Raw genomic sequence first — 25,694 nt, 5'->3', positions numbered from 1 at the left:
TACACATACAGGTCCCCTCCCCCCGCTTTTTCTTAATTAAGTGTTCTCTTTGCTATCTGAATGGTGCTGGGGCTTTTCCCTCCGGGTGTCGTTATAAACTATAAACTCAGCTTTTAAATTTTCAAGGTTCTCACTCATTATATTTCTGTGGCCACAATATGCACGTTTTTGAAGACTGTAATTTCCAACCTTTTAGCTAGTCTGTGCATTCTCATGCAGGTATTGATGACAAGTATTGAAGTCTGTGCTTTCTTTTCCCAGATAGAAGAAGATAATTAATATAAGCCTTGAATCATCGAGAAAGTTGTTAGGGCATTAAACGTTTCAGAACTGACAAAAACAGTATAACATTAAAGACTGTGCACAGTGCAATATTGATTAAATTTATTGTGAGAGAAAAAGGCCAAACTACTGATAACTTTGCCTGGCCTTATAATATGTGGCTTCTTATAGCCACATAGATGATCATCCACCCACTGGTGAGCTCCTGCACATATTCTTCTTTTTCTGCTTCACTGACAACTAAATACAAGTGTACAAATTACTTACATGCCAAATGGAACAATTTATAAGCCTTGCAAAAAAAAATTACCAAGTGCCTTACAATTCTGCACACAAAAATGTAAAAAAAAAAAAAGATTCTTAAATAGTATGTGCCAATAGAGACTCAGTTAACCAGACTTCATTTTTTTTTTTTACCAAGACTTGCAAAACAAAATGATAGACTGCAGTATGTATGTAAGGAGTCACTAGGTGGAAGGACACTATTTCTTTATCTCCAGAATGCCGCTGCCTGGGCCTCTTCGCTTGGCACTGCAGATGTTGCAGTACTGTCCACCTGGCATCTAGAAAATTAAAGACACAATAAGTATGTATTTACATGCCTCATTTTCTAGAGTGTTTGTTAATGATTCTTAACAAATCTGAGGCACTTAAAACTCTCTGCAGCATTTACAGTATCACTATTTCAGTCTTAAGTTCTAAATTTAAGATTAAACACATATCATGCCTTGCATTATGAACTAAAAAGGGACAGATAAAAGACAATGGAAGTCATAGTTCCTCAGCATGTGTAGATATCAGGTTTTCAAGAAACAAATAATCATATGCTAAAATAATATGAAAAATACAAAATAGAAAAATAACCAAACTAGAAGTATTACCTCTGAAACTGCACATTTAATTAAAGATCAGACACTAAATCCATAGAAATCTGTAGTAAAATCTAAAGTGAAAGTTTTAAAACTGAAAATGAAGTTAAAATCCTGAAACTAGCTACAGCGACACTGAGTATTCTGTTTTTAGGAGAAAAGTCTTACTGTTCCTGCTGAGGGGAGACACTCTTTATGGAACATATGCCTGCAGTGGAAGACCACTACACTGAAGGGCTGAGCCGTGTCTAAAACACACAACGTGATTTGGAAGGAATTACACATGTTCCTGTCTTCTGCATACTGTAGCATGACCTATACTAAAATGTAGAAGCATTATGTTAAACCATAGAAAATGAAGGTAATCAGGTGGAAATGTTGCATTTAGATGACAAAATGGGCCATTGTTATACTGTAATAAGGAGCAAATAATACTATAATGAACTGTAATATAATGAATATATTACCTCATAAGATATAACCCTGTCATAATCATGCCAAGGCAGATGACACACGCTGTCAGGACATGTCTAGTCATGGGCTAGAATATGTTTTATGCCCTTGTAACAATAGCAGTGTCACAAAGCAGGGTTACAGAAATCAGGATATGGAATCCTATATCAGCAAGCCTGGGGTGACCTGGGGGGGCGGGGGGATGGGTGATGGGGGGGGTCTTTACTCAAAAGGCAAGCCTTCTGGGTAACACTGGAGAGTGGGATTATTAATCTTCTACACTATAAAGTCAAACAGTATCTAGTATGTTGAAAGGACTTTCAGTATGAGCATATTGTGAATAGGAGTCCTGGGACTATGCCACAGCTTCTTGGTGGCAGGGATGACATACTCTGTCTCCCGTCAATCAGAGTGACATTAGCCAATCATGGGCATCTGAGAGTTCATTTACACGGAAGAGGGTGGACAGCACTTTCTTTCGAGTGCGTTACATTGCCCTGTGACGCAGCATGAACAGCAGGTCAAAAAAGATGCAGTTGGCTGGTTCATGTGTGTCTCGGAAGAAGCGTGTGTTAGCCTTCACTATCCTTGGTTGGTAGCTGTTGTATGAAAGGAGAGGTCTGGCTGGTGGGTAGCGATTGGCAGATGACCATATTGGGGAGAAAATGAAGAAGTGCTGGGATGGACATCAGGACAGTCTTTATGATTACAGCAGCAGTTCTTTGGTACCTGTTCTTTGGCACAATTTATCCACTGAAGCAAGAGTAAAACAGGCATAACCTGCTTTTTGCAGAAGAGCAAAGTTATGAACTGAATTTCCTGTAAAATAATACCTGATGACATAAAAAATGACTAATGGTGCTCCGGCCCACATGAAGGACTGGTCATGAAAACATAACAAATAGGAGCTCTTAATAATAATTATAGAACAAAACAGGCTGTAACGGCAATTACCAGTTACCAACATGACTCTGTTCATGACAGAGTGACACCGTGTTTATGACATGACTATGCCAGTCTCATGGCACAGGATTCATGCTAGAAATCGTACCTGATGGTAATATTGTGACATGACATGCTTCACAGATGTTCTCCTCTACAAAAAAATAAGAAAAACGGCATTAATACACATTTTCTGGAATGTACAGATTCACAAATGAGTGAAATGCTATGAATGGTGTTTTACCGTCCACTCGAACGCCTCTCATCTGTGTTCTGTGCATCTTTTGCAGCAGGGAGAGCGAATCTGCTACCAGGATCTTCTTACAGCCCTCTCGCAATAAAATCTAAAGGGAGATTCATGAAGATGCTTATAAACTTTGTATATTTTACCTCTTTACATTCTATTTTGATGTACATTCCTGGTGCAAAAAAAAAAAAAGGACCAAGCCCAAAATGGGAAAAATATGAAGCTTTTAATAGTCTTAACAACAAATCATTGGTCAGGAAGTTAGCAAGAATTAAACAACTAGATAAAGGAAGTTAGTATGGGAGCTTTTCCTTTTTATTTCTTTAAATGGTTAAGCCTCGTGGCCCTTGATGGGCTGCATCAGGTGTGGCAGATAACCAAATAATGACTTTTAAGGAAAAAAAAAAAAAAAAAAACATCCCAGAAGATATTTTTTGGAAAATTCTGTACACTCAGACATGTGTTACTTTGAATTTTACATCAAACATTTTAATCATTATCATAATTTTACCTTTGTGATTTTACCAAGAAGACTATATAAGTGAATTTCCCTAGTTCTAGCTTTTCCCTAAACAAATAGTTCACTGCAGCAAAAGTAGACAAGCAAACAGTGGTACAGGAGCTCTCAGGAGTGTTTAATTCTTACTAATTTTCTGGCCCATGATTAGTTGTTAAGACCATTAAATGCTTAATATTTGTTATTTGTTTTGGGCCATTTTTTTTGCCCAGGAGTGCAGATTGAGATATGGCCAAACTTTTCTTTCTTTATTTCTTTGTAATATGTTATTGTTTCTATAGTAACCGCTTACACAGCGACTTGTATGGAGGACGGTCCACATTTAATGGATTAAAAAGCTTTAAGCTTTATCTTTTAAGTTTTCAGACACAGCAAAATCTTCAAGACAGGAGTTTAACATGACAAGTTGTTTTTTTCCTTAAAAGGGAGAAAAAGAGGCTGGTGAGGGAATGACTGTTTTATAGCTCTTATAACATAAGTGATAACAGGAACTAACTTGTTTCACAGATGTTCCATAACATGAAATGTGCCTATAAATGAATAAAAAGTATGATGTTTTTTATTCTTTTTGCCAATAACTAAAAATTATTGGCAAATTGTTGTGGTATAAGAGGAATAAAACAATTAGGGACCTTGCTGTTAATTGGAAAATAATCAACTGACATGTCATGTCCCGCATTAATTGTAGCACCGTGATTCTGGGGGGAAACTATATTTCGTCCCTATATTTCCTTTCATTCGTGATGTGATGAGACATGACAGTAAAGCGTACTTGATTTAATTGGGGTTGTAACAGTAACCCTGCTTCATCTCACCACCTTGCCATGTTTATTTTCCTGCAACAGCATGCCCTGTGGAGTTTTACTGGAGTGTTTTATCTGGAGATTAATATTAATGCAAAACACACCTAAAGGCATCTAACTATAAACCTAAAGCACAAACATCAGCATCTTTGAATCTCAGGCATAAATCATGTTCATATCCAGTACACTATACCCAAATGCACACTAAGTTGTATGAATAGACAGCATTCAGTAGTGTAATGGCTGACTCTACCTGTAGATTGTAATCCTGCAGGATTTTGACGAGTGAGTCTCTGAGGTTTGGGATCTCCATGCCTTCTTTAATGCGCTGGATTAGGAGAATGGGGTCCACATGGGTTCCTATGTTGTTCAGGAGGCCAGTGATGAAGGCTGGAGAGAGTGTGTGAGGTCAGATTAGAAATATTTTTTAACCATAATTGAAGATCAAATTGCATGTTCTTTTGGGACTTTCAAATTTTTCAAATGTAGAAGGTTTGCCAATATACTTGACTTAAACCACTTTATTAATGTCAGCATCACAGGACCTTTCATACTTGTCTGGTCCTGTTTGACAAACAGCACTGATAGGATTCAAAATGCCACAGAATAGCACGGGATCAAGCCTGGACTAGACGTACGCGGTTTATCTATGGAGTAAGAGATGAGATCCTCCCACAGTTCAACATCATCCTGCTCTTTGGCAAACTCGATGGCTTTATCCACATCTTCCAGCTCCTCCATGATCATCTGCAACGCCCGCCTACAGTTCCCCATACGACCTTCAAACAGAGCAAGGAAGGCGTTAACAATCCTCTCAGGGACAAAAGTTTAGGATGTACGTTTATCAAACTTTTTTTTTTTTTTTTAGAGAAAAAGTGCTAAGCTAGAATCAGCTTTTATACCTGTACAAGACTTTATAATACTTTAAATTAATTAATACTTAATACTTAACACTTTTATAGCATTTATAGTTATGTTTAATGTGGAATGTCTGCAAAACAAGTTTGTTCCTGTTATAATTTATAATAGTTATAATCAGTTATTCCCTTGATACTTCCTTTTTTTCCTCTTGAAGTTTAAAAAACCCCACACCTTTGCATGTTACTGGGAAACTGCATATCTGCACATGTCCTACAGACAATCCGGTCTCGGAAAACTTAAAAGTGGAAGTACAAGTACAAGTGAGAGTAAAAAAGTTGCTAATCAAGTATATGTAAATGTTTTTATCTGATGAAACTAATGTCATGTTTTCATATGAAGAGTAACTTTTATTACTTGTCTGAAACTGTCAGAAGATGATTTTCATTTTCACCTGAAAACATCATTCAATGTGTGTAAGTCTGCTGGACATATGGAGGACTAATGCTATATAATTTACTTATGAATTAATCAGAAGTAAAATATCCTGTAAATAACCAATATTTACTATTAGCTAGAATCTGACTTGCTGCCAGTTTATATTGGCTACTGGATTCGATGATTTAAATATAGTTAATGTTCGCATATTAGCTAAACTAACCTAAACATGCTTTTTCAAATTAGATTGATTTCACGCCCTCTAGGGAGGCAAAGGACATAGCTCATTTTATCTTCTGGGTCTTTGCTAACGACAGCATATTGAAGCATTTTACACAAATAGCTGTAGCATCAAATACACTGTAGAATGAGAAGATCACAGCAGATGACAAATTGTTAAATTCTTAATAGTGTTTTTCTACACTGATGAACTTGACTGGATGCTAAACTGAGCCCATTCGATTGATAATCAGCATCTGTCTTTGGCTGGATGATTCAAAAGACCCTTGTGATTTGTAATGAGTACTTTGAAGGTCTAAATAAAATTGTAATTTTCTTGGAAATGTAATTAAATAAGAGTACAAGTATTCAAGTTCAATAATACTCAAGTGAAGTATAAATATGCCAAAGTATTAATTAAGTATCGTAACAATATATTTTCTACCCCTGTTGGTCAGACGTTGTGCGTTAATTTTCTTTAAACTACAGCGTCGTATATTCTCAAATCTGATTGGTCATAAGGGTGTGCATTAATTTTGCATAACAACACGGCTCGGACAGTAGTTCAAGCTGTAACATGAACTATAATTAATAGTTAATATTAATGTGCTCATTCTAATATGTTATTGTTTCTATAGTACTAACTCATTCACAGGGACTTGTATGGTGGACGTGCCATATAATCTAAGACTAACAATAAACGGATTTTGGGAAAGTCTTCAGGACAGAGGAGTTTACGCTTCCTGGATTCTCTGTAAAATGACAAGCTGATTAATTGCTACATAATCTAAGGCTCATATTACATGGATTTTTTAGCATTTATGGAAGGAGTCTCAGGTGTCAGTGCTTTGTAATGGTCAGTTTTCTGTTACAGGAAAATCCTCAGGACAGAGGACAGGGGTTTCTTGGTAACATGACAAGCTGCGATTTTTTTTGTCTTATAAACACAAGATATAGGGAGAGAGAAAAAAAGAAAGGCTGGAGGAACTACTGTTTATAGCTGCTGTAACAAAAGTGATAACATGAACTGGCTTCATGGATGTTCCATAACATTACATTTAACTATAAACTGATGAAAAGCATGATGTGTCGTTCATAGTAAATTAAAATTTGTAATTGTCGGCAAATTGTTCAATAGGATGCCTGTTAAAATTCAGAACAAAGTGCCTAAAAATTAATATACTTTTATGACCCTGTTTTTAAAAGTATGCCATAAATGACATTCTGGATCAAGTTACATGATTAAAAGAAGTTTAAGACTTTTAGCGTAGCAAATAAAAGAGTGTTTAACGGTCTAACATTGAACACTGACTTTTGGCTCGCAAATATGTAAACAGTATGCACATTTAAAAACTATCTGAATAATGAAAATCATTCAGACAGCCCTTCATTCTTAGAAATAATGGCTAAGTGTAGAACACTAAAGGTTATATGTAGAACCCTACAACAGAGTGCTTCCTCATCAGCGAGGATTCCAAGTATGAACTGCTCTAGGAGGTGAAGGAGTGAAATAATTCAAACAGCAACTGAGGAAGCCCTTTTTTCCTAGATACAGAGCCCAGATCTGCACTCTTAAAAAGGTGAAAGATATTTTATGTATCATGCTTTTATTTCTGCTTTTATTTCACTATATCACTGGACCTTTCATTAGCTTAGTGAGAAGCCTCACACCAGTAACTATAAATAAGCCCACAAAAGGATGGACTCACTGAGTAGAAAGACTGTTTCCTCCACAAAGTGTCTCTGCTGGCAAATCTCCAGGGCCTACAAGAGAAGAGCAGACTGTAAATGTATATTTCATTTTCAGAAAGCATTATCAGACATATGTATAAACACGATAAAAGAGCGTATCATGTCAACAGCTGTACCTTCTCCAGTGGGCAGTGAGTGCTGTCTCTGAGGAAAGGTAGAAGGTTGGACCGGTCGTACTCAGCATAAAGACTGATCTGCTTCTCGTGATATCTCTGGCCCTTGTGGTGATCTCGCTTAAACAGCTTGTGCAGGTACTGAGAGCAAGAGAAAAAAAAGAGTGTCTCCTTTTAGATGTGATAAGAAGGTGGAATACTGCTTTGAGCAGATTTGATAAACATTGCAATAAACCAGCTGACAAAGTGACAAATTGAGGAAAGAGAAGGAGGGTGGAGGTTGGTAAGCCTGTCTGATGTTTGCGTCATGTCACAGCCTTTTCCCCTCCTGTTCAGTTTGAGGAGGTGGATATGCTAAAAATATTGGTTTTTGTTTTGCATTTTGATTTCACACTTGAACAAAAATAGCAGTAAAGTGAGATAAATTCCTGGATAGACAGTAGGTTCCACTAGTAGAGTCCACTATCAAGATATTTTATTGGTTATATAAAAAATATACAACTTTGTTAAACTGTACACTAATATAAGGCTTTTAAGTTTGTTCTTATTAATTAAAGCATAAAGAATAGTCACACAGCATATTGGACTGTACTTCCTAAAGGAAAAATACATAATGACTTGAATGTAAACGTTTATAATTAACACTTAAGTGATCTTCAGTGGTGTCCAAGATTTATTTTGTAATGAGATTCTGAATTTTTTTTTAGTATAAAATTCTTTCATCGATGTTAGTCTATTCACTTCAGTTAACAGTTCCCTACAAAATAATGCCAGTCGACTACCTTGTGATAGAGGTGCCAGTGGGATTTAGCCCTCGCTTAATCTCAGCCTAAAGAGAGCAATGCAGCAAAGCTTTAGTTCTTTAGTCTGACCAGCTCTCTCATCTGTAAACTCTGCTCAAACAGATCAGCTTCCAAAGCTTTCATGCTAATACCGTCATCAACACCATCACACTTGTAGAACAGTAAAGAGGCAAGCTGAGTCTCTCACATAACGTGAGTCTCTCACATTTTCCTTTAAATCATAAGCCAGATGTTTATCACTGAGATATAAAACTGAGTAAGAAATTAAAGGAATATCCCAAATCACACATAAAAGCATAATGGAGACAATCAAGTGCACTCATTAAGTCCCACAATAGGTCAGTTTCTGAATTCTGTTACCTATCGGGTACAAAATACCCATAATGCACTTTGATGTTGTTAGAGAATAGTGAGGACACCATTTCAGAGTCAGATTGTGTTTCCTAATGTGTAGCTGAAGCAATCAGTACAACTCATGTTGTACAACTCATGTTCAAAGTGAATGCTAGTTTTGGAGATGCCACTGGAAATATTGCTTGCTCCAATTTTATATTTCCTTGTAGTCTGAAAACAAACACTGCTGGATTTTTTTTTTCTTTTAAATTTTAGTTTTCACTCATTTTCTTGGCACCAGCAGCAAATTATAAAGATTAAAAACCCTGAATTTGCTGTAGATGCTGCTTACCACATGCAACAGCTCAGGTCTGTCTTTCAGCTCTTCAACTACTCTGTCCACCTGAAGAATGAGAAAGAGAGAATAAAAAGTCAAGACACATCAGTAAACAGAGTTTGTGTGTTTTTAATCAGAAGACAGAGAGCACTGAGGTGAACTCACAGATATTTTATCTTCATTATCCAGCAGCATGTCAACAGCTTTCTGAAAACGGGAGAGAAAGAGGCGGATCTTTCAGACATATGTGACAAGTAATCAATGCACTCTTCCCATGCCATCCAACTACAGAGCATCGACAAGCCAATCTATAACCGTGCTGAACATCAGTTCAATAATACACATCAATTCAACACATCAACTCTGTAACTAAGCCCTTTAAATGACCATAACTCTCTTGTTTTTATATCTGTACTATTAATTGCTTTTGCTTGATTAAAAATGTGTGATGGCCTGGGAAAACCCTTCACCTGTTCAAATTTGAACATTTTCTACTATATACTGCATAGTTCTGAACACTATTCTGAACTGAAATTGTTGTCTTATTTGCACATACCTCAATCACAAGTATAGTTATAACATTTTAAAATCTAAATTTTACATTTTTAAAGAATTATGAGTTTTTTATTGGAAATGGGTTTTCACTTTAATTATCAGCACCTTCCACATCAGTCTCTGTCTCATCACCTGAACAGGTCACGTCAACTTGATCAGACTGACTGCATTTACCATTGCGTTTGTTAAACTGGCTCTTTACCAGGTGTGATCTATGCTGGCTGTTTTGGTAAAATATATGTATGTCTACGTAAAACAGAGATGTATATTTTTAGCAGAATACTGTGAAAACTCTTTTTTTCCGTCTTTTTTGACATTTGACTGGTTTTCCCAGACCGCCACACAAATATTGAATACTCCTTAACTGTTCATCAATATTTTCCTATATTGTCAAATATCTTTTAGTATGTTTCTTTGTGCTTTCAAAACTGACAAAAGCTTCTATACACTTTAATAAAAATGAGCTCCTTCTCCAAAGCAAACATCTGAGGAACATCTTGATGATAGTTCACCTCCTTGTCAAAGTCCATGAGGAGGACAATTTTATCCTCAATGGAAGAGAAGAGGTTGTGTTTGTGGATAAGCTGGTAGACGTCTTTGTGTCTCAGCTTTAGGTAGATCTCCAGAGCTCGGTCATAGCGCTGGTCATATGTGTATCTAAAGACAAAGATACGACATTCAGAAGTAGATGCACTTTTCACAAAGTTATTTGCAGTATATATTTGCAGTGGTATAGTAACTAGTGTTCCAGAGTCATTTTTTTTTTTTTTTTGAGGAACAAAGTTCTCTCCACGATTTTCATCTAACTCTGGCACCTGCACTAAGTTACCCATCTGAATGGAGAAGTGTGCTCAGTCTGTTATGCGCCACTCGTTCTGTTAGAAGATATAGTTAAAAAGGAGTGACTAACCTTCAAGTGTTAGCTAAGGTCATGCAGTCAATAGAATACTGTTAGGAAATTTAGCTAGTGTTAACTCTCTTGGTTTATACCATCACTTCTTTTTCTTACACTGTATTGCCCATTACAATATCCGTACAAGGATTACCCATACTTATATTTCCCTGCTTAATATATAGATCCTCCTGAAAGTGTTATTTCTGGTTAGTCATACATGTTGTTGACAATTTGTTGGTCAAGAAGTGTTACTGTAAACTAGTAAGCTAGTGTAAACTAGTTAACAAGATAGTTTAGGCATGAACTATATACCAGAACAAGTGCAAAGACCGCCCCTGTTATGATATCCACCTATTTATACAATCTTTGGCGTCAATTAAGAGAATTTGGGTTACTCTATGTCTACATTCCAAATTTCCTACTACCAGTTTAAATGGTATTTTACCATAGTTTGGTAACTATGGGAGGGAAATGTGTACGGTTTAGACTGTTAGTATGCAGTTTTGGACAACACAATTGGATAACAGGACTTGTTTTGATTAATTACTGGAAATGACTTTAAATTTGTGAAACATTTAAGTGGAAACACATACAGAGACATGGTAGCTCAACTAAGTCAGAAAATCAGAACTAAGCTGAATCATTTTCATGTGATCCGGGATGTGTCAGACAAGATAGCAGAAGAATATATACTTTTTTAAATGCACCTTGTTTATAGTTTATGGCCACGTCTGAAATGGATTGGCTGTAATAACTATAAGCTTCTTAAGTGCCTTATAATTGACTATTATAACTGAAAGAATTCACAAAAGCAGTATTATCAAGGTTGAAATCCAACACAAGAAATGTTTTCTCATTGAGCTACTCACAATTCAGCCAGTGTAGTGAGCAAGATGCTGTTGGTAGGGTCCTTTCTTAGGTGGTCTGTCACTGCCTGAACTATAGTCATGTTGTTGTAGAGCTCTCCTGGCCACTCTCGGATCAGTGTGGCAAAACCCTGCAGGAGACGAGAATTCAACTTCAATTTAATTTTATTTGTATAGCAGTTTCAATAATAGACACAGTCACTAAGCAGCTTTACAGAAATCCAGATGTAGATTCAGATCTCTAATGAACCACAGGTGGCAGTGGCAAGGACAAACTCAGAGATGAGAGGAACCAGACTGAAAAGGGAACCTATCCTCTTCCTGGTGATACTGGATAGTGGGATTATAAATCATTACTCTCCTACAGTTGTATACTATGAAGTGAAACAGTACTAAGTGTGTTGAAAGGATGTTCAATATGAGGCTACTCTGAATAAGTGTTGTGGGATGAGCACAGGACAGTTTTTATGACTACAGCAGCAGATTATCTCATATTGATGCTACAGTGAGTCTTAGACAGGTTTTGGGAAGTGCTAAATTTTAGGGAAGAAGAAGTGTATTAGAATAGAAAATACATTGGATTGGAGTGCATTTTAAGAATTGTCACTTCATTAAATAGTGTAATATGATACCCAGATGTATAAATTTGCACAATTATTGCACTGATTTAATTATATCCTTAACTGTGAAGCCTTACTAGTATCAAAGCTGGAATGTAATGTGTAGCCTGTGTCCCAGTGTTTTGCTTTAACTATGGAAAAGACTATTAGTCAACTATCATTCTGAACTGGTCAATTAATAAAAATCATGCAACCCCTACTGTATATACACTCACATCATAGTCAGTCTTGAGGAATTCATGCAGGATCATCTCATAAATGGCAGGTCTGAGGCGCAGATCTCCTCTGGGTAAGTACTGACTGATGGACTGGAGTCAGAAAGAGATTTTAGATAAGCAGTGTTACACTCTTGTATGGCAAAGTGTATGACACATGGGATTGAGCTGCAAGAACCTTCTATTAAAGCAAGAAAGGTGTAGCAAAATCACAGGTGTAGCAGTATGGGAACTTTGAAAGACCATAATGCCCTCAGGAGATGTAATAGGTAAGTCTGTTCTATTGGAAAATGAAAAAAGCTGCCAGTGTAAGGAGACTGAAATACTGTACAAATGCAGCGGAAACATTGTGTTTTCGCATTTCTGAAATGTGAATTTACTCAGTTATTTTTAAGCATTATTTACAGACACATAAAAGCAACATATCCCTAATGATCACACTCAGATACTGAGCACCTGCTATGTGAACATTCCTCTCCAAATCAATGGCAAACTGTTGCATCAGTTTATTTCAGCGTGCAGCACTTCAGAATAACGTACCTTCAGTTGTCCAATAGTTTTGAACCTGTACACCTCATTCTCCCATAGGTCCATATTTTTTCCTAGAACTTTCTGACATTTTCTGTAAGTGGAACAGAGAGATACTGTGACATATTTCTCACCAATATCTATCTTTAAAATATAAGAGAAACTGTTATAGTACCTTGCTGCAGCATCATAGTCCCCTTTCTCCACCAGGTGATTGATGTAGGCCATCCCGATTTTCTTCACATTCACACACAGGCAATTAAAGTATATAAATATGTAAACTAATGGTACTGTTAAAATTAATTTACTTTAGAATTTAACCACATTTTTGACAGAAATCTTCATGTAATTAAGATTTAAGTTATGCTTAGATCCTGATAGTCTGTACCTGAACATCATGCCTTTTGATATTCTTGAAGCTGATCTCTGCTGCCATTAGTGCCTCCTGTAACACACGCCAATTTCAAACATCTCCACAAATATATAGCTCATTAATATAAATAATGTAATATAATAAAATTAATATATTAATGATAAACACCAATAGTTTCAAATTAAATCACTGGAGTTATTCAAGTCATTCAATAATCTGCTGCTACTTATATACTCAGACCTCATATTTCTTCTTGTCGAGCAGCCAGTCGATGTGGTCATCCTGGTCTCGTTCTTTAGCCACTACAATGTCTTTAGGGCTTATGATGTAGAACAGAGACTCTCCCTCCGAGTGCTCTATACACCGAAAACAGTTGGATTTATGATTGGCTCAAGGTGGCATTTCAACTTTGTGACATGCCAAAACAGGTTATTTACATTTACATTTACGGCATTTGGCAGACGCCCTTATCCAGAGCGACTTACAATAGTGATAAATTATAAATTATATATAAATTATAAATAGGTTATAAATCTATTATGATAATATTAATAAAATGTATACTCTCATCTTTTTGGAAAAAATAAAATTTTTTGTTATATTCAAACATATTTTACAATGTGCTGAAAAGGTAAATTTATTGTCCATATCCCAGTACTGTGTAAATAGCTCTTCCATATTTGCAAATTTAGTGTATTTATACCAAAATTATTTAATCAAAATGAATCATGGTGAAATCTGAAATGTCACGGTGTACTGAATCACTTCTTAAAGAATCCTAAAAAAAAGATTCACCCCCTTGGATAAATTCAAAATTGCTTCAGGGATACCAAGCCTGAGGCTGTCAATTCAGAGCAGTAAATGATTTAACTCTCCCTCTATCCCTCCTTCCATTACCCAGTCTGTAGTCCCGGCATTCATTTTCCTGAAAGTTGCGGACAGTCAAAGCATCTGACGAGATCTCCTCACAGCTCTCGGGCAAAGGCTGGATGATGTCTAAACGTGGACGTGACCGGAACTCCTCCTCCTGTGATACACACATGTACACACTTAAACAATCCACACTTTGAAGGCTTGGCCACAGACACCACTGCTACCGCTGACATCCAGTCATCCTGCATCCAAAACTCAAATTCATGTCCTTCAAGTATGAGAACTTCTATATTTAACAATGTAAATGTTTACTCTAATAGATAACCATTCCACTTATACTTATCATCTACTTCTAATAATAAATGTTCCTATGTCCAATTATTGCTTGCAATTATTGACTTTGTGCTCTTCAATGACAAATTCATGGAAACAGTGAACAAACAGCCTACACAAACTCATTCTATAGAATAATTCTAACATAAAATGTATCTATGTGTAAATATGAATATATATCTTTATCAGTGCAAATGCTTAATATTCCACCTAACAATTGAGGGCAAAAGTTTGCACCCACCATAGTTTTTGATTAGTCGAAAAAAAGGAAAATGTGTCTCTATTTAACAAATTATATTACAGAATATTTACAGACTATTTATATCACATTCAGAAAGGAGAATGTACAGATATAATTTTGTTCTAGCAACACTACTATAGCCCATATGAATTATAGGACATAGTATATAGTATAGTATAATGTATATAGCACAGTATAATGAAGTATAATCTAATATAAGACATAATCAAATATCAAGTATTAACATGAAGTTATACATTTAATCTCAGGCAAACCAGTTTGTTTTCAGATTCCAGTTTTGGAGAATCTATGCACTGCACAATGATACCTACCACCAAGATCTTCCAGCAAAGTCACGTAGTGGCGTATGGCACAATATTTTCAATGAACATAGCAGTCATATAGCCATCATCCCCATTCTCCATCTTGCCTGAGTGTGTGTCAGACTACACGAACGATTTGGAGCTCTGTTTGCAGACATTAATTTCCTGTAGTTTTCTTCGATACCACTCATCTCTTTTCTTGTCTATTCCTCCCTCAATGTTTTCTCCTTCTAACATTCCACATTCCTCACCGACTAGTACGGTTGAGTGGTTTTCACTTGATATACCATGCACTGTTTATTGCAAGTCTTCTAATTTAGCTGGATTAACACTCCTTGTTTACAAGTGGATATTTTTTCCACAAAATATACTTTTGGGTTGGATTTCTCTCTGCCTCACTGCCTCAGAATTGGCTATCGTTCACACCTAAGCACAAGGGCAGGCAAGGTTTGCTTCCCAAGAGCAGACATTCCCACTCAAAGCCCTACTCTTTGGCCTTACTCTAGCATCATGGCTGTTTTCAAAATACATGCGAGTAACGTTATCTCCCTGATGGCCACTGGCATTAAGATACTGCTGCATTTGGACGATATTACTGTACTTAGGCTTAAGGTGAACTCAGAGAAGAGCTCCCTAACACAGAAGCAAGGCACACAAATGCTAAATACACTGAGAATGCTAGCCATCAGCCCAGTGTGTGGTGGATATTATTATTCTCACCAGATATATTCAGATGTGCAGTATCAGAATCTGTTAAGCTACATGCTAGGACATTAGGCACATTAGGTTTCCTGGGGCTGTGGCCATTCCAAAAGTGAGTCATCAGCCTGTGGCTAGACCCCAAATGCCACAGACTGAAACGTGCCCTTGTCTCAGTGAAGGGAGCCCAGGCATTAGCTCACTGACAATGCACGACGTTCCTAACAGAAGGAGACCAGCTGGGAGCATTGCCCCACTTTATTTCACACTGCAAACACTGTGTCATATGTCATATTTCATATTTCATGACTTTGTTGGAGGGTCTTCGCATGTATGCACGTGTACAAGACTGTATCTGGATGATTCACGGTGATTATAAGGGGTGGAGCAGAACTAGCGAGGTAACTCACTTGTTACACAGAGGGAGAGTAAGGAATCCTACCATATGCTCAGAATTCTCTTTAACAAAGTAAAGAGTGACGAGCTGATCTGCCAAAGGGGCCAGTCCGCTGATGAAAAACTCCGTCTCAAATGCTGACACTGCAAGAGACCATGACACAACATTTTTAGATCAATTAATATTTTGTAAATGTGGGTCACAATGTTTTGTGTTTAAATAATCCTAGAGTGTAAGCTAAGAATTACCAATCTCGACATAGCGACTAGGTAAATCTCTCATTTCTGAAGGGTCGCGTTCCTTGACAACACAAATCTAAAACACATTTAAAAATAAAGAAATATGTTAATTTTGCTCAGAGAAAAGGTGGACAATAAACCTTCAGTGAATACCTACATACCTTAACTGAAGTTCCCCAGCCAATAATAAGTGTGGTGTTATCTTTCCAGCAAAGGCTACAGGGGTACATGTCAGGCCTCAAGCTGGAGTTGTCCCGTAACACATTGGTGATTCGTTGCTTACTGCTGATGTCATAGATCTTCACCCCCTGAACAAGGATGAAAATATGACCATCATAAGTCTAGACAGCAAACTCTTCTATTTTTACATATACTCACCATCCACTTTAATAGGAATACCTATACATCTGCTCATTTATGCAGTCATCCAATCAGCGAATCATGTGGCAGCAGCACAATTCTTTTTGTGTCGTGCATGCTGAGATGCTTTTCTGCTCACCACAGTTGTAAAGAGTGCTTATATGAGTTACTACATCTTTCCTGCCAGCTTGAACCAATCTGGCCAATTTCCACTGATCTTTCTTATCAACAAGGCTTTTCCACTCACAGAATTGTCACTCACTCAGTGTTATTTTTGTTTTTCACACCATTCTGTGTAAACTCTAGTGACGGTTGTGTGTGAAATTCCCAGGAGATCACAGTTTCTGAAATATTCAAACCAGCCCTTCTGGCACTGACAACCATGCCACGATCAAAGTCACAGAGATCACACTATTTCTTCATTCTCATGTTTGATGTGAACATTAACTGAAGCTCTTGACCTGTATCTGCATGATTTTTTGCATTGTGCTGCTGCAACATGACTGGCTGATTAGATAACTGCATAAATGTGCAGGTGTACATGTGTTCCTAATAAAGTGGACAGTGATTGTATACGTTACTGGATTTATATCAGCATGTCCATTGCATAATCAATATACAGTTAAGCCCAAAGGCATACTTTGAACAAACATAAACAACCACTGTGTCTCCTAAGTCTGGGCTCAGAGTCAGATGTTGGTGACATCCCATACTTTTGCTTCTTGGTTCCTGCTTCATCGTCTCCTGCCGGTTAGCAGTTGTGCAATACATCATCTTCGAGAAGGCATTTAAGGGACTGCCACACTGGATGCAGTAGCTTGATTTCACATTTGTTCTGCTGCTTCTGTTTACTGTGAATTTTGCTTAATGTCTTTGAGTGTGACTCATAGCTTGTTACATATTCCTCTTTTTTTGTTGCTATTACTTACTTTCTGTAAATACTTCCCCAGTTTATGTGTTGTACAGTGTGGTGTTTGCATTTTGCATTGTGTTACAGGTAGGTTGGCTTGTGGTGGCACAGGTACACTATATTACCAAAAGTATTCGGTCACCCATCCAAATGATCAGAATCAGGTGTCCTAATCACTTGGCCTGGCCACAAGTGTATAAAATCAAGCACTTAGGCATGCAGACTGTTTTTACAAACATTTGTGAAAGAATGGGCCGCTCTCATTTCCTCGCTCCTAAATATTCCACAGTCAACTGTCAGCTTTATCATAACAAAATGGAAGCGTTTGGGAACAACAGCAACTCAGCCACGAAGTGGTAGGCCACGTAAACTGACGGAGAGGGCTCAGCGGATGCTGAAGCGCATAGTGCAAAGAGGTCGTCGACTTTCTTCACAGTCAATTGCTACAGAGCTCCAAACTTCATGTGACCTTCAGATTAGCCCAAGTACAGTACGCAGAGAGCTTCATGGAATGGGTTTCCATGGCCGAGCAGCTGCATCCAAGCCACACATCACCAAGTGCAATGCAAAGCGTCGGATGCAGTGGTGTAAAGCCACTTTTCAGGAGTTGGGCTTGGCCCCTTAGTTCCAGTGAAAGGAACTTTGAATGCTTCAGGATACCAAAACATTTTGGACAATTCCATGCTCCCAACCTTGTGGGAACAGTTTGGAGCGGACCCCTTCCTCTTCCAACATGACTGTGCACCAGTGCACAAAGCAAGGTCCATAAAGACATGGATGACAGAGTCTGGTGTGGATGAACTTGACTGGCCTGCACAGAGTCCTGACCTGAACCCGATAGAACACCTTTGGGATGAATTAGAGCGCAGACTGAGAGCCAGGCCTTCTCGACCAACATCAGTGTGTGACCTCACCAATGCGCTTTTGGAAGAATGGTCAAAAATTCCTATAAACACACTCCTCAACCTTGTGGACAGCCTTCCCAGAAGAGTTGAAGCTGTAATAGCTGCAAAAGGTGGGGTTAGCAATGGGATGGCACTTAAGTTCATATGTGAGTCAAGGCAGGTGACCGAATACTTTTGGTAATATAGTGTACATTTACTGGTGGTGTGTAATACTGTTCATACAACATACCAACTGTATTTTTGAAGAAAGTCAGCCAGTGTGCTTTTTTTTTTAATATATATACACCCAGAAATCATGTCACACACACACACACACACACCTTCTAAGGAGTAACACATGGAATTCAGTTTTGTAGATAAACTGCAAAGTAGAAGTACAGTTTTCTTTTTTTCCACTCAGAAATCAAGGAGGATATAAACTTTCTTGCACTTTTGCACAGGAAATTCAATGCAATTCAAACTGTTTTTAAAATATTAGGTTCAATATAGATTGCAGCTTCATTTTAAGTGCAGCATCCAAGCACAATTATATTATATTTATAATTATATTGCTGTTGTATTTTATATACTTTACAGTGTTTTACTTAGGCACTGCGGTTACAAACCACCATTGATAATATCTCTAATGCTACAAACGTGAATTTTTTCCCTCTAGTTTATGAAGTGTAATCGTACCACGTTGTTAGCCCAGGCGATGAGATTGGCCCTCCACTTGACGTTGGTGATGGTTCCCTCTCCCTCATGCAGAACGGACGTCTTCCAGCGGTTCAGCCAGTTTCTCTCATACAGTAGCAACTACAGTATACAGAGACAAAGATTACTAATTTGTTCACAAGGAACTATAAAAAGAAAATAACTAACACTTTTCAAATCATTAACAGTTTGATCTTTAAAACTTGGCCAAATTAATTTTTTGCTATTAGCTGAACCTACAAGAAGCTGGGCATGCCACCACATTTAACTGTTGATTATCTTGCAGGACTAGTACATCTCTCTCTCTCTCTCTCTCTCTCTCTCTCACTCTCTCTCTCACTCTCTCTCTCACTCTCTCTCTCTCTTTAAAAGGTGAAAACTGGTCCACTGAAACATAAATTACAAAAACTAAATTAATCATATTGAGTTGCTTGCAGGACTAGTAGCTGAGCCTCTCAGTAAGCCGTGTTTTGTAGGTTACAACAGCAGAGGGCAGGAGAACACAAAGTTAACACTTAACTGCTATATCGATGCCTTTTATAGTTCAGGTGCTGAACTGAAACTGTTGTGCATCTTTAAATGGTTAAATGTAGTAGGAGACTGTTTCAGCTTATACAGATGTTTTAACATTAGGTAGAAATTCTGTGTAAAAATAAATGTACAGTAACATACTATTGCCATATAGTCAACAATATACTTACAACATACTATTGTTATTTAATCAAAAATTAATAAAAATAAAAATTGTTTGCTCATTTGATAATTTGCAAAATACTATAATTTACAATTATAACTTATAATACGTAAACTGAAATCACATTTTAGCTGCTAGAGAATCCAAATGGTTAGAAGAAAATGTACATCAGTTAAAAAAAAAGAAACGAACAAATAAATAAAAAGAGAAAAGAAAATCAATTAGTCTGCTACCTCTCTTTTGAATAACAGAATTCAAAAAAACTGTATAAGATTTGAATATTTTGTTAGATAAGTCACAAATTAACAAGAAACAACAGGCTACAAAGAATACTGTGTAGTGTGTAGCTCAAAAGGTGTTTCATAACAAAAGTCATAACAAAATATCTGTCTATATGTAATTATGAACCTTGTCTTGTTCATCTGTATCCAGATAGGTAACACAGAAAACATAAAAAAATATTACAAATATTATTTTATTATTATTATTATTATTATTTATTATATCACTGAAAGGCTGTATATAAATTTGTGTCAGATAAAATTGCCAGTTTGCTAATGCCACATGATATGAATGAACAATTGAGGAATAGATGCACATTTAAGGATTAAAACTTTCATTTTAAAAATAGTCCCGGATGCAGTTTGCTTTAAACAAAAGCATCAGTTGAACACCAACAGTAGTAACAGCTGCCTAAATCTGCTCTCACAACCCTCAGTAAATTTTACACAGGTGCAGTGTAGTACCTCACCGTACACAGCATGCTATTAGGACTAGAGTAAGAATTGCAGGAGTTCAGTAAGTAATAAGACATGGCTCTGTGCAATGACCCTCTCTGAGACAAGTGGAGGAATCAAATTTAGACCAATGTCACAACCTTGAACTAGCTTTACTATATTCTCATGAGCGTGCTTATATAAAAGATTATATAAATGACCTCTCCTCATCATAAAGTGATTGGGATATTTCTCCAGACTAGACGTCACTTTATTTGCTTTTAACCTTCAATACAAAAAGCTGTTATAAGAAAGCACTGCTGTCTGGTCGGGTCTGAGCCGCATACACCTCATTGATGTAATAGCAAACTATGTGGAAATGATTATATATGAAAAACCAGTGGGCATGCCACAATGATCCAGCCCACTTAAATTAGAAGAGCAAGGAGGTTTTTGTGCACATACACATATGTGACCTGACCTGTCCTGTCCTGTCTGTATCCTGACACGACATAAAGAATAGCTCGTTCAGAGCGGCTCCGATTCTGCACTTTGAGCTGTGTTAACAGATCACGGCACAGCAATGGGAGATGACACTTCAGGAGCCCTGCTGACGGAATTGAATTGCCTTTGAAAAGATGTGTCCTCAGTGGAAGCTGTATTGATTTTCATGGCAACGCTGCATTATGGGAATCTTAAGCCAGGGAAACAGAAGGTAATCAGCAGAAAGGGGAAGCCAAAGGCAGCAGACACACTCCAACTCCGCTTAGGACTGAGTTAGTGGACAAAAGCCATCCAGCATTTAATTACTTCTTATATGCGGTATGTGAAAAGTATGTGCAGCCATTTTATTTGATCGGATTGTGGGTTACACATCAAAATATTTTCAGGGATATCTGAAAAGATTTTCAATTTCTATTTCTTAAACATGTTTATCATTCTTCAGATAATGTGGAAAAAAAACAGCTGTGGAAAGAAATGCAGGTTCACATAATACATCGAGGACAGCATTAATTGAGTCCATATCAGGCTTTAGTTGTTAAGACAGCAATTAACACTGAATGTACATGTATTACCATTTGAATTAAATATATGCAGTATCAATGGTGAAATAAAATGTGTGTTGAACAGGGTATGCAGGTCTATTAATACATCTTTAGTTTTAATTAATGCGTCAGTGAATATTAAGCAACAAGAAACATATTCATATCAGTTTTCAGAAATACCACATGGCATTTCATAGAGTTGGATGATATGTAAGGAATTAAACACAAAGGCATGTGCTGTTATAGAAAAAAATTATTAATGATGTGGGTGGTGTGATGAGGTCCGATATGGAACAGAGTGTTTTATTCCACTACTTTTACTGTAATTTTACTGATTATGAGACATTTGCACTGACAGTGAACACTGCCATAAATGTTAAATAAACATTTTTCTTGCTTAAATCTTGATCATAGCAATTACTATGTTTTAATTTGTTAAAGAATGTTAAACATTTTTACTGTTGGCTTAAATAATGTGCATGTGTCAGCGCAACTGTAATTTACACTAGCGTTTCTAAATTTGGTTTGGCGCAAACCAATTTCTTCACATTTTCACTTTGCTGCAATGCTCATGGTCATAAAATTGACGCGGCATTCAAAATCTGCTGCTGCAGTGGGATTTTCAAACATATTTTGGTTAGAAACTGCATTATCACCTTCCAAGACCCCTCTTAGCACAGATGCAGGGATGAAATGATTCTTTCTGTGCCTTATAAGTCTTGTCCCATTTAATACAACTAAATACAATTTATTGCTTATTTATTTACGTTCACAGCATTTGGCAGATGCTCTTAGCGACTCAAAGAAGTGTTTTGTAGTCTCTATCAAAATGACATCCTCATGCTAGTTCACTATGTCAGCGATAAAGCATACCATTTAGAAAAGGTTTTGTGAAACCCTGTCATTTTATATTAATGAAATTAACTAAAGAATATGAAATGTAAATAAAGAAAGTGAGCCAACACAAACCCAAGAGGGAACAGATGTTTAGAGACCAGTATGATTTATTTTTTTTGGAGGTTGAAAGCTGGCTTATAATTTGGTTCCATTTGCCACCATTTAATGCTGTGCAACACTTTAGATTCAGCACATTGGTTGAGACACTTAACACAATTTTTAAAACAGCATTTTCCCTGTGTGATAAGCTTTGTCTCAGTGATTACCTGGGAACAATGCAGATCCTTTTCCATGTCAAACCATTTTGTTTTCACCTCACTTAATTCACATCTAATTCACCCTTTCTGTAATTTGTCTCTAGATCTTTGGCCTTTTCATGTTCCGGTATGCTGTTTAATATTTTTTATTACCACTTCTATTTTTTCACAGTTTACTTGTCATTCCGTATTTCCAGTCCTCTGTGCGATTTACATTTTATGAAGTTTTGTGTGCATTACTAAATGCTAATGAGCTGTGTCAGGAATGTTTTTTTGTCCTTTACACTGGCATTCATCAACGTATGCACAAAAATACAAAACAAAACAAAACAAAAAGTGTTTCCATAACGTTTTGTTCAGAATGGCTTATACAAAATATTTGTAACAAATTTACTAAAATATTAATAAATGAGGCCCAACCTGAGAATTTGTCATTTATCATGTTTTGATAATGAGATGCATATAGTTCATATAAGGTTTTAATTGCAGGTCTATATTTGCACCATTTAGAAGTAACGTTGTATTTTATATGGTTAATATCAGGACCCATGCTGATGGGAATCATGCGAAATCTACACCTTCTGATTGTTACACCCCTAGTGAGTAATGATGGAGTCAGTCAGTGTAATAAAAGAAGACATGTACATTACTCAAAAAGTTATTATATACTGATATTGTATAATAACATTACCCTAAGCCTATCCCTACAGTATCGGAGATTTACCCAAGACAAGGATGCATAATCATTTTGTTTCCAAAAATGTTCTCCTTCAGAAAAACCATGTATTCTGTAAGCTGTATGCTGGAAAGATATGATTCACTATTTATGCTGTACAAGACAGAACTCCATATTTCCAGGGTGACACAGCTTCCTCTGAAAAATGAGTGTGTATTTGTTTTAGTCCATGTTCTACATGTTGCAGACACTATGGCACTCTGGGTAATGACTGTTATTTGTTCCGCACGGGGAGACAACACCTCTCCCAGTGAACAACACTTTGAGAAAATGGACCTCTTTCTTGTTTGCTGTCTTTCTATTCTTTCTCTCTCTTTGACCCTGCTACAAGGCCAAGTTGTATTTTAGCTCAGAAAGCCGAAGATATGGAAGCTTCAGAGTTTAGAGCTTATGCTTTAGATGGTGGGGGGAGGGAGGGGACAGCAAAAAAAAAAAAAACAAAACAGAAGACATGTTGTCTTGCTGGAGGAGAATTTAATACATGTAAATTACAGCAAATATACTTGGTAAAAGTTTTGTCTTTTGCTAATATGTTTTGTCTTTTGCTAATATTAAAAATCAGAATCTTTTACCTTGTTTCCTCCAGTTACAAACTGCTTGTTGTTTGACTTGCTGAACTGAGGATGTAAAGCCACCACCTGGAAGACATACAGAAAAAATACAGTTAGCTGCATTCTGAACAAATCTAACCAACTGGAACTAAACCCTTCATCTGAATAGGATTATAATATCAAAAAGTGTATAAACTTACACAAACTGAGAAATCCAAGCAGGAATCATGTAATAATAGATGGTCAACAGTTTCAAAATCACTTCTCAGAGACCAATTTACTTGGCAATGGAAATGAAGGTTTTGCTTGTGGTACTCTGAACCCCCCTTGCCTTCCTAACTTGCCTTCCTAATATTACACACAACAGAATCCCTTTTGCTCCTACTTGAGCAATATATGAGAGTGATCCAAGCTAAGGAAGCCCCAGAGAAATTAATTAAAACTGATGGAGAACTGAAACATAATTTGAAAAACCAACAGAGCGATTTCTGACACAAAGTCAAACTTTATAGAAAAATGTCCACCGAGCACCAGCAATCTGCTAGAGGAAAAAAGGGGGATGTTACTCACAATAACTTACTTTAATAGGACAGTCAAAGTTCTCATGGAAGCCCTCTCTGGTGTAGAGACCAAACACTTGCACCTGAGAGTTAAAAGATGAAGAAAAGTGTTAAGACAAAAATAATTAAAAGAATCATTTTAAGTTAAAATGGCTGGTTTTATTCTTCAAGTTGTCCTGGACCAGATATCACAAACACGTCACATCTTTCAGCAGACAAGTTATACATCCACTAGGCTCCCAATTAGTGGACAGGTCAACTCCCACTGCCCTGACAGGACTTCATAGAGCGGTCTTAATCTGCGGTTCTGCTGTACTCCCTAAAGGCTACAGGCAAACCTTAACTTAGCAATTCACTTACACCTGTCTGTGTGAGCTAAGAAAAAAGAGAGTGTGAAGTCTGAAAGGAAAGTTGTTCAGAAAGAAGAACTCTCTAGGTTCGAACAGGGTTATATCATTGTCATATCATGGCATATCTTTGTATGTCTGTTTGCTAAGATCTCAGTGTTAACAGGGTGGGCAAGTCAAATTCAAGTGTGTGCTAAAATGAACCACGATAAGGTCTTGAGATGCATGTTGCCAAACACATAACAAAATAATAAATAAATAATAAACCCTGAGCCACCAATCGAGGACTCCTCCTCGTACAATTGTCTCATGTCTGACATATCTCGGTTATTGAAGCAGAGGATAAGTGGCACCAACGTTAACACCTCTGTAGAGTGAACAATGGCTGGCGTGTCAATTTTAATTGGCAGAGTCACGGCACAGGCCTCAATGTTGTCGTTTGTCTGCTATCCGTGCTAAAATCAGTCTGAGAAAGCCACCCGCCGTGGTGCTGATTAGCCTGGTCAACCCTACTAAACGCTCATGTCTAGATCACTGAGCAGATATAGGTAAAAGTAAAGGAAGCACAAAAGGGTGGATGAAGAAAGGGGATTTTATTTTAAATGTTGTTAACATTGGCTTTGCTATCTTTCCATAGAAAGAATTCTTCAGAGACTGTGTCAAACTTCATATTCATTATGTTCATTAAAAACATATAAATATACAAAATTTGCTTGTATTAATTCATAGTTACCATATATATTTATGCCACAGTGTTGTTGAATTCCCAATTATGATTGGTCAGGTATTAATTAATTTCTATCAACAGCAACTCTGACAACAGTGCCAATGAAAAAACGGAACCTGGTGAGGAAAGGACTATTTATAGTTGCTACAACACCATGGATAATAGGAACTGT

General features: G+C 37.0%; 1 protein-coding gene across 1 annotated transcript in view; it reads right to left on the bottom strand.

The window, feature by feature from the left end:
• Positions 1-362: 362 nt before the first annotated feature.
• The window catches only part of vps41 (VPS41 subunit of HOPS complex), a 43,682-nt gene continuing 18,350 nt past the window's right edge, over positions 363-25,694 (bottom strand). Inside the window, exons 6-29 of the mRNA XM_026937978.3 lie at positions 24,469-24,531; positions 23,910-23,975; positions 18,974-19,093; positions 16,285-16,431; positions 16,133-16,199; positions 15,930-16,027; positions 13,916-14,045; positions 13,259-13,374; positions 13,034-13,090; positions 12,821-12,882; positions 12,658-12,739; positions 12,118-12,210; positions 11,286-11,413; positions 10,034-10,178; positions 9,132-9,173; positions 8,982-9,032; positions 7,497-7,634; positions 7,338-7,392; positions 4,752-4,892; positions 4,367-4,503; positions 2,791-2,890; positions 2,656-2,700; positions 1,320-1,399; positions 363-845 (exon numbers count right to left, since the gene is read on the bottom strand). Of these exons, the coding sequence (XP_026793779.2) occupies positions 765-845; positions 1,320-1,399; positions 2,656-2,700; positions 2,791-2,890; positions 4,367-4,503; positions 4,752-4,892; positions 7,338-7,392; positions 7,497-7,634; positions 8,982-9,032; positions 9,132-9,173; positions 10,034-10,178; positions 11,286-11,413; positions 12,118-12,210; positions 12,658-12,739; positions 12,821-12,882; positions 13,034-13,090; positions 13,259-13,374; positions 13,916-14,045; positions 15,930-16,027; positions 16,133-16,199; positions 16,285-16,431; positions 18,974-19,093; positions 23,910-23,975; positions 24,469-24,531 (2,244 nt within the window). The 3' untranslated portion in view covers positions 363-764. The remainder of the gene's footprint in view (positions 846-1,319; positions 1,400-2,655; positions 2,701-2,790; positions 2,891-4,366; positions 4,504-4,751; positions 4,893-7,337; positions 7,393-7,496; positions 7,635-8,981; positions 9,033-9,131; positions 9,174-10,033; positions 10,179-11,285; positions 11,414-12,117; positions 12,211-12,657; positions 12,740-12,820; positions 12,883-13,033; positions 13,091-13,258; positions 13,375-13,915; positions 14,046-15,929; positions 16,028-16,132; positions 16,200-16,284; positions 16,432-18,973; positions 19,094-23,909; positions 23,976-24,468; positions 24,532-25,694) is intronic.

Source organism: Pangasianodon hypophthalmus, chromosome 22, assembly GCF_027358585.1.
Source record: "Pangasianodon hypophthalmus isolate fPanHyp1 chromosome 22, fPanHyp1.pri, whole genome shotgun sequence".
NCBI lineage: Eukaryota > Metazoa > Chordata > Actinopteri > Siluriformes > Pangasiidae > Pangasianodon > Pangasianodon hypophthalmus.
Note: the sequence above shows the minus strand (reverse complement) of the source record. Positions and strands in the feature narration are given on the sequence as shown.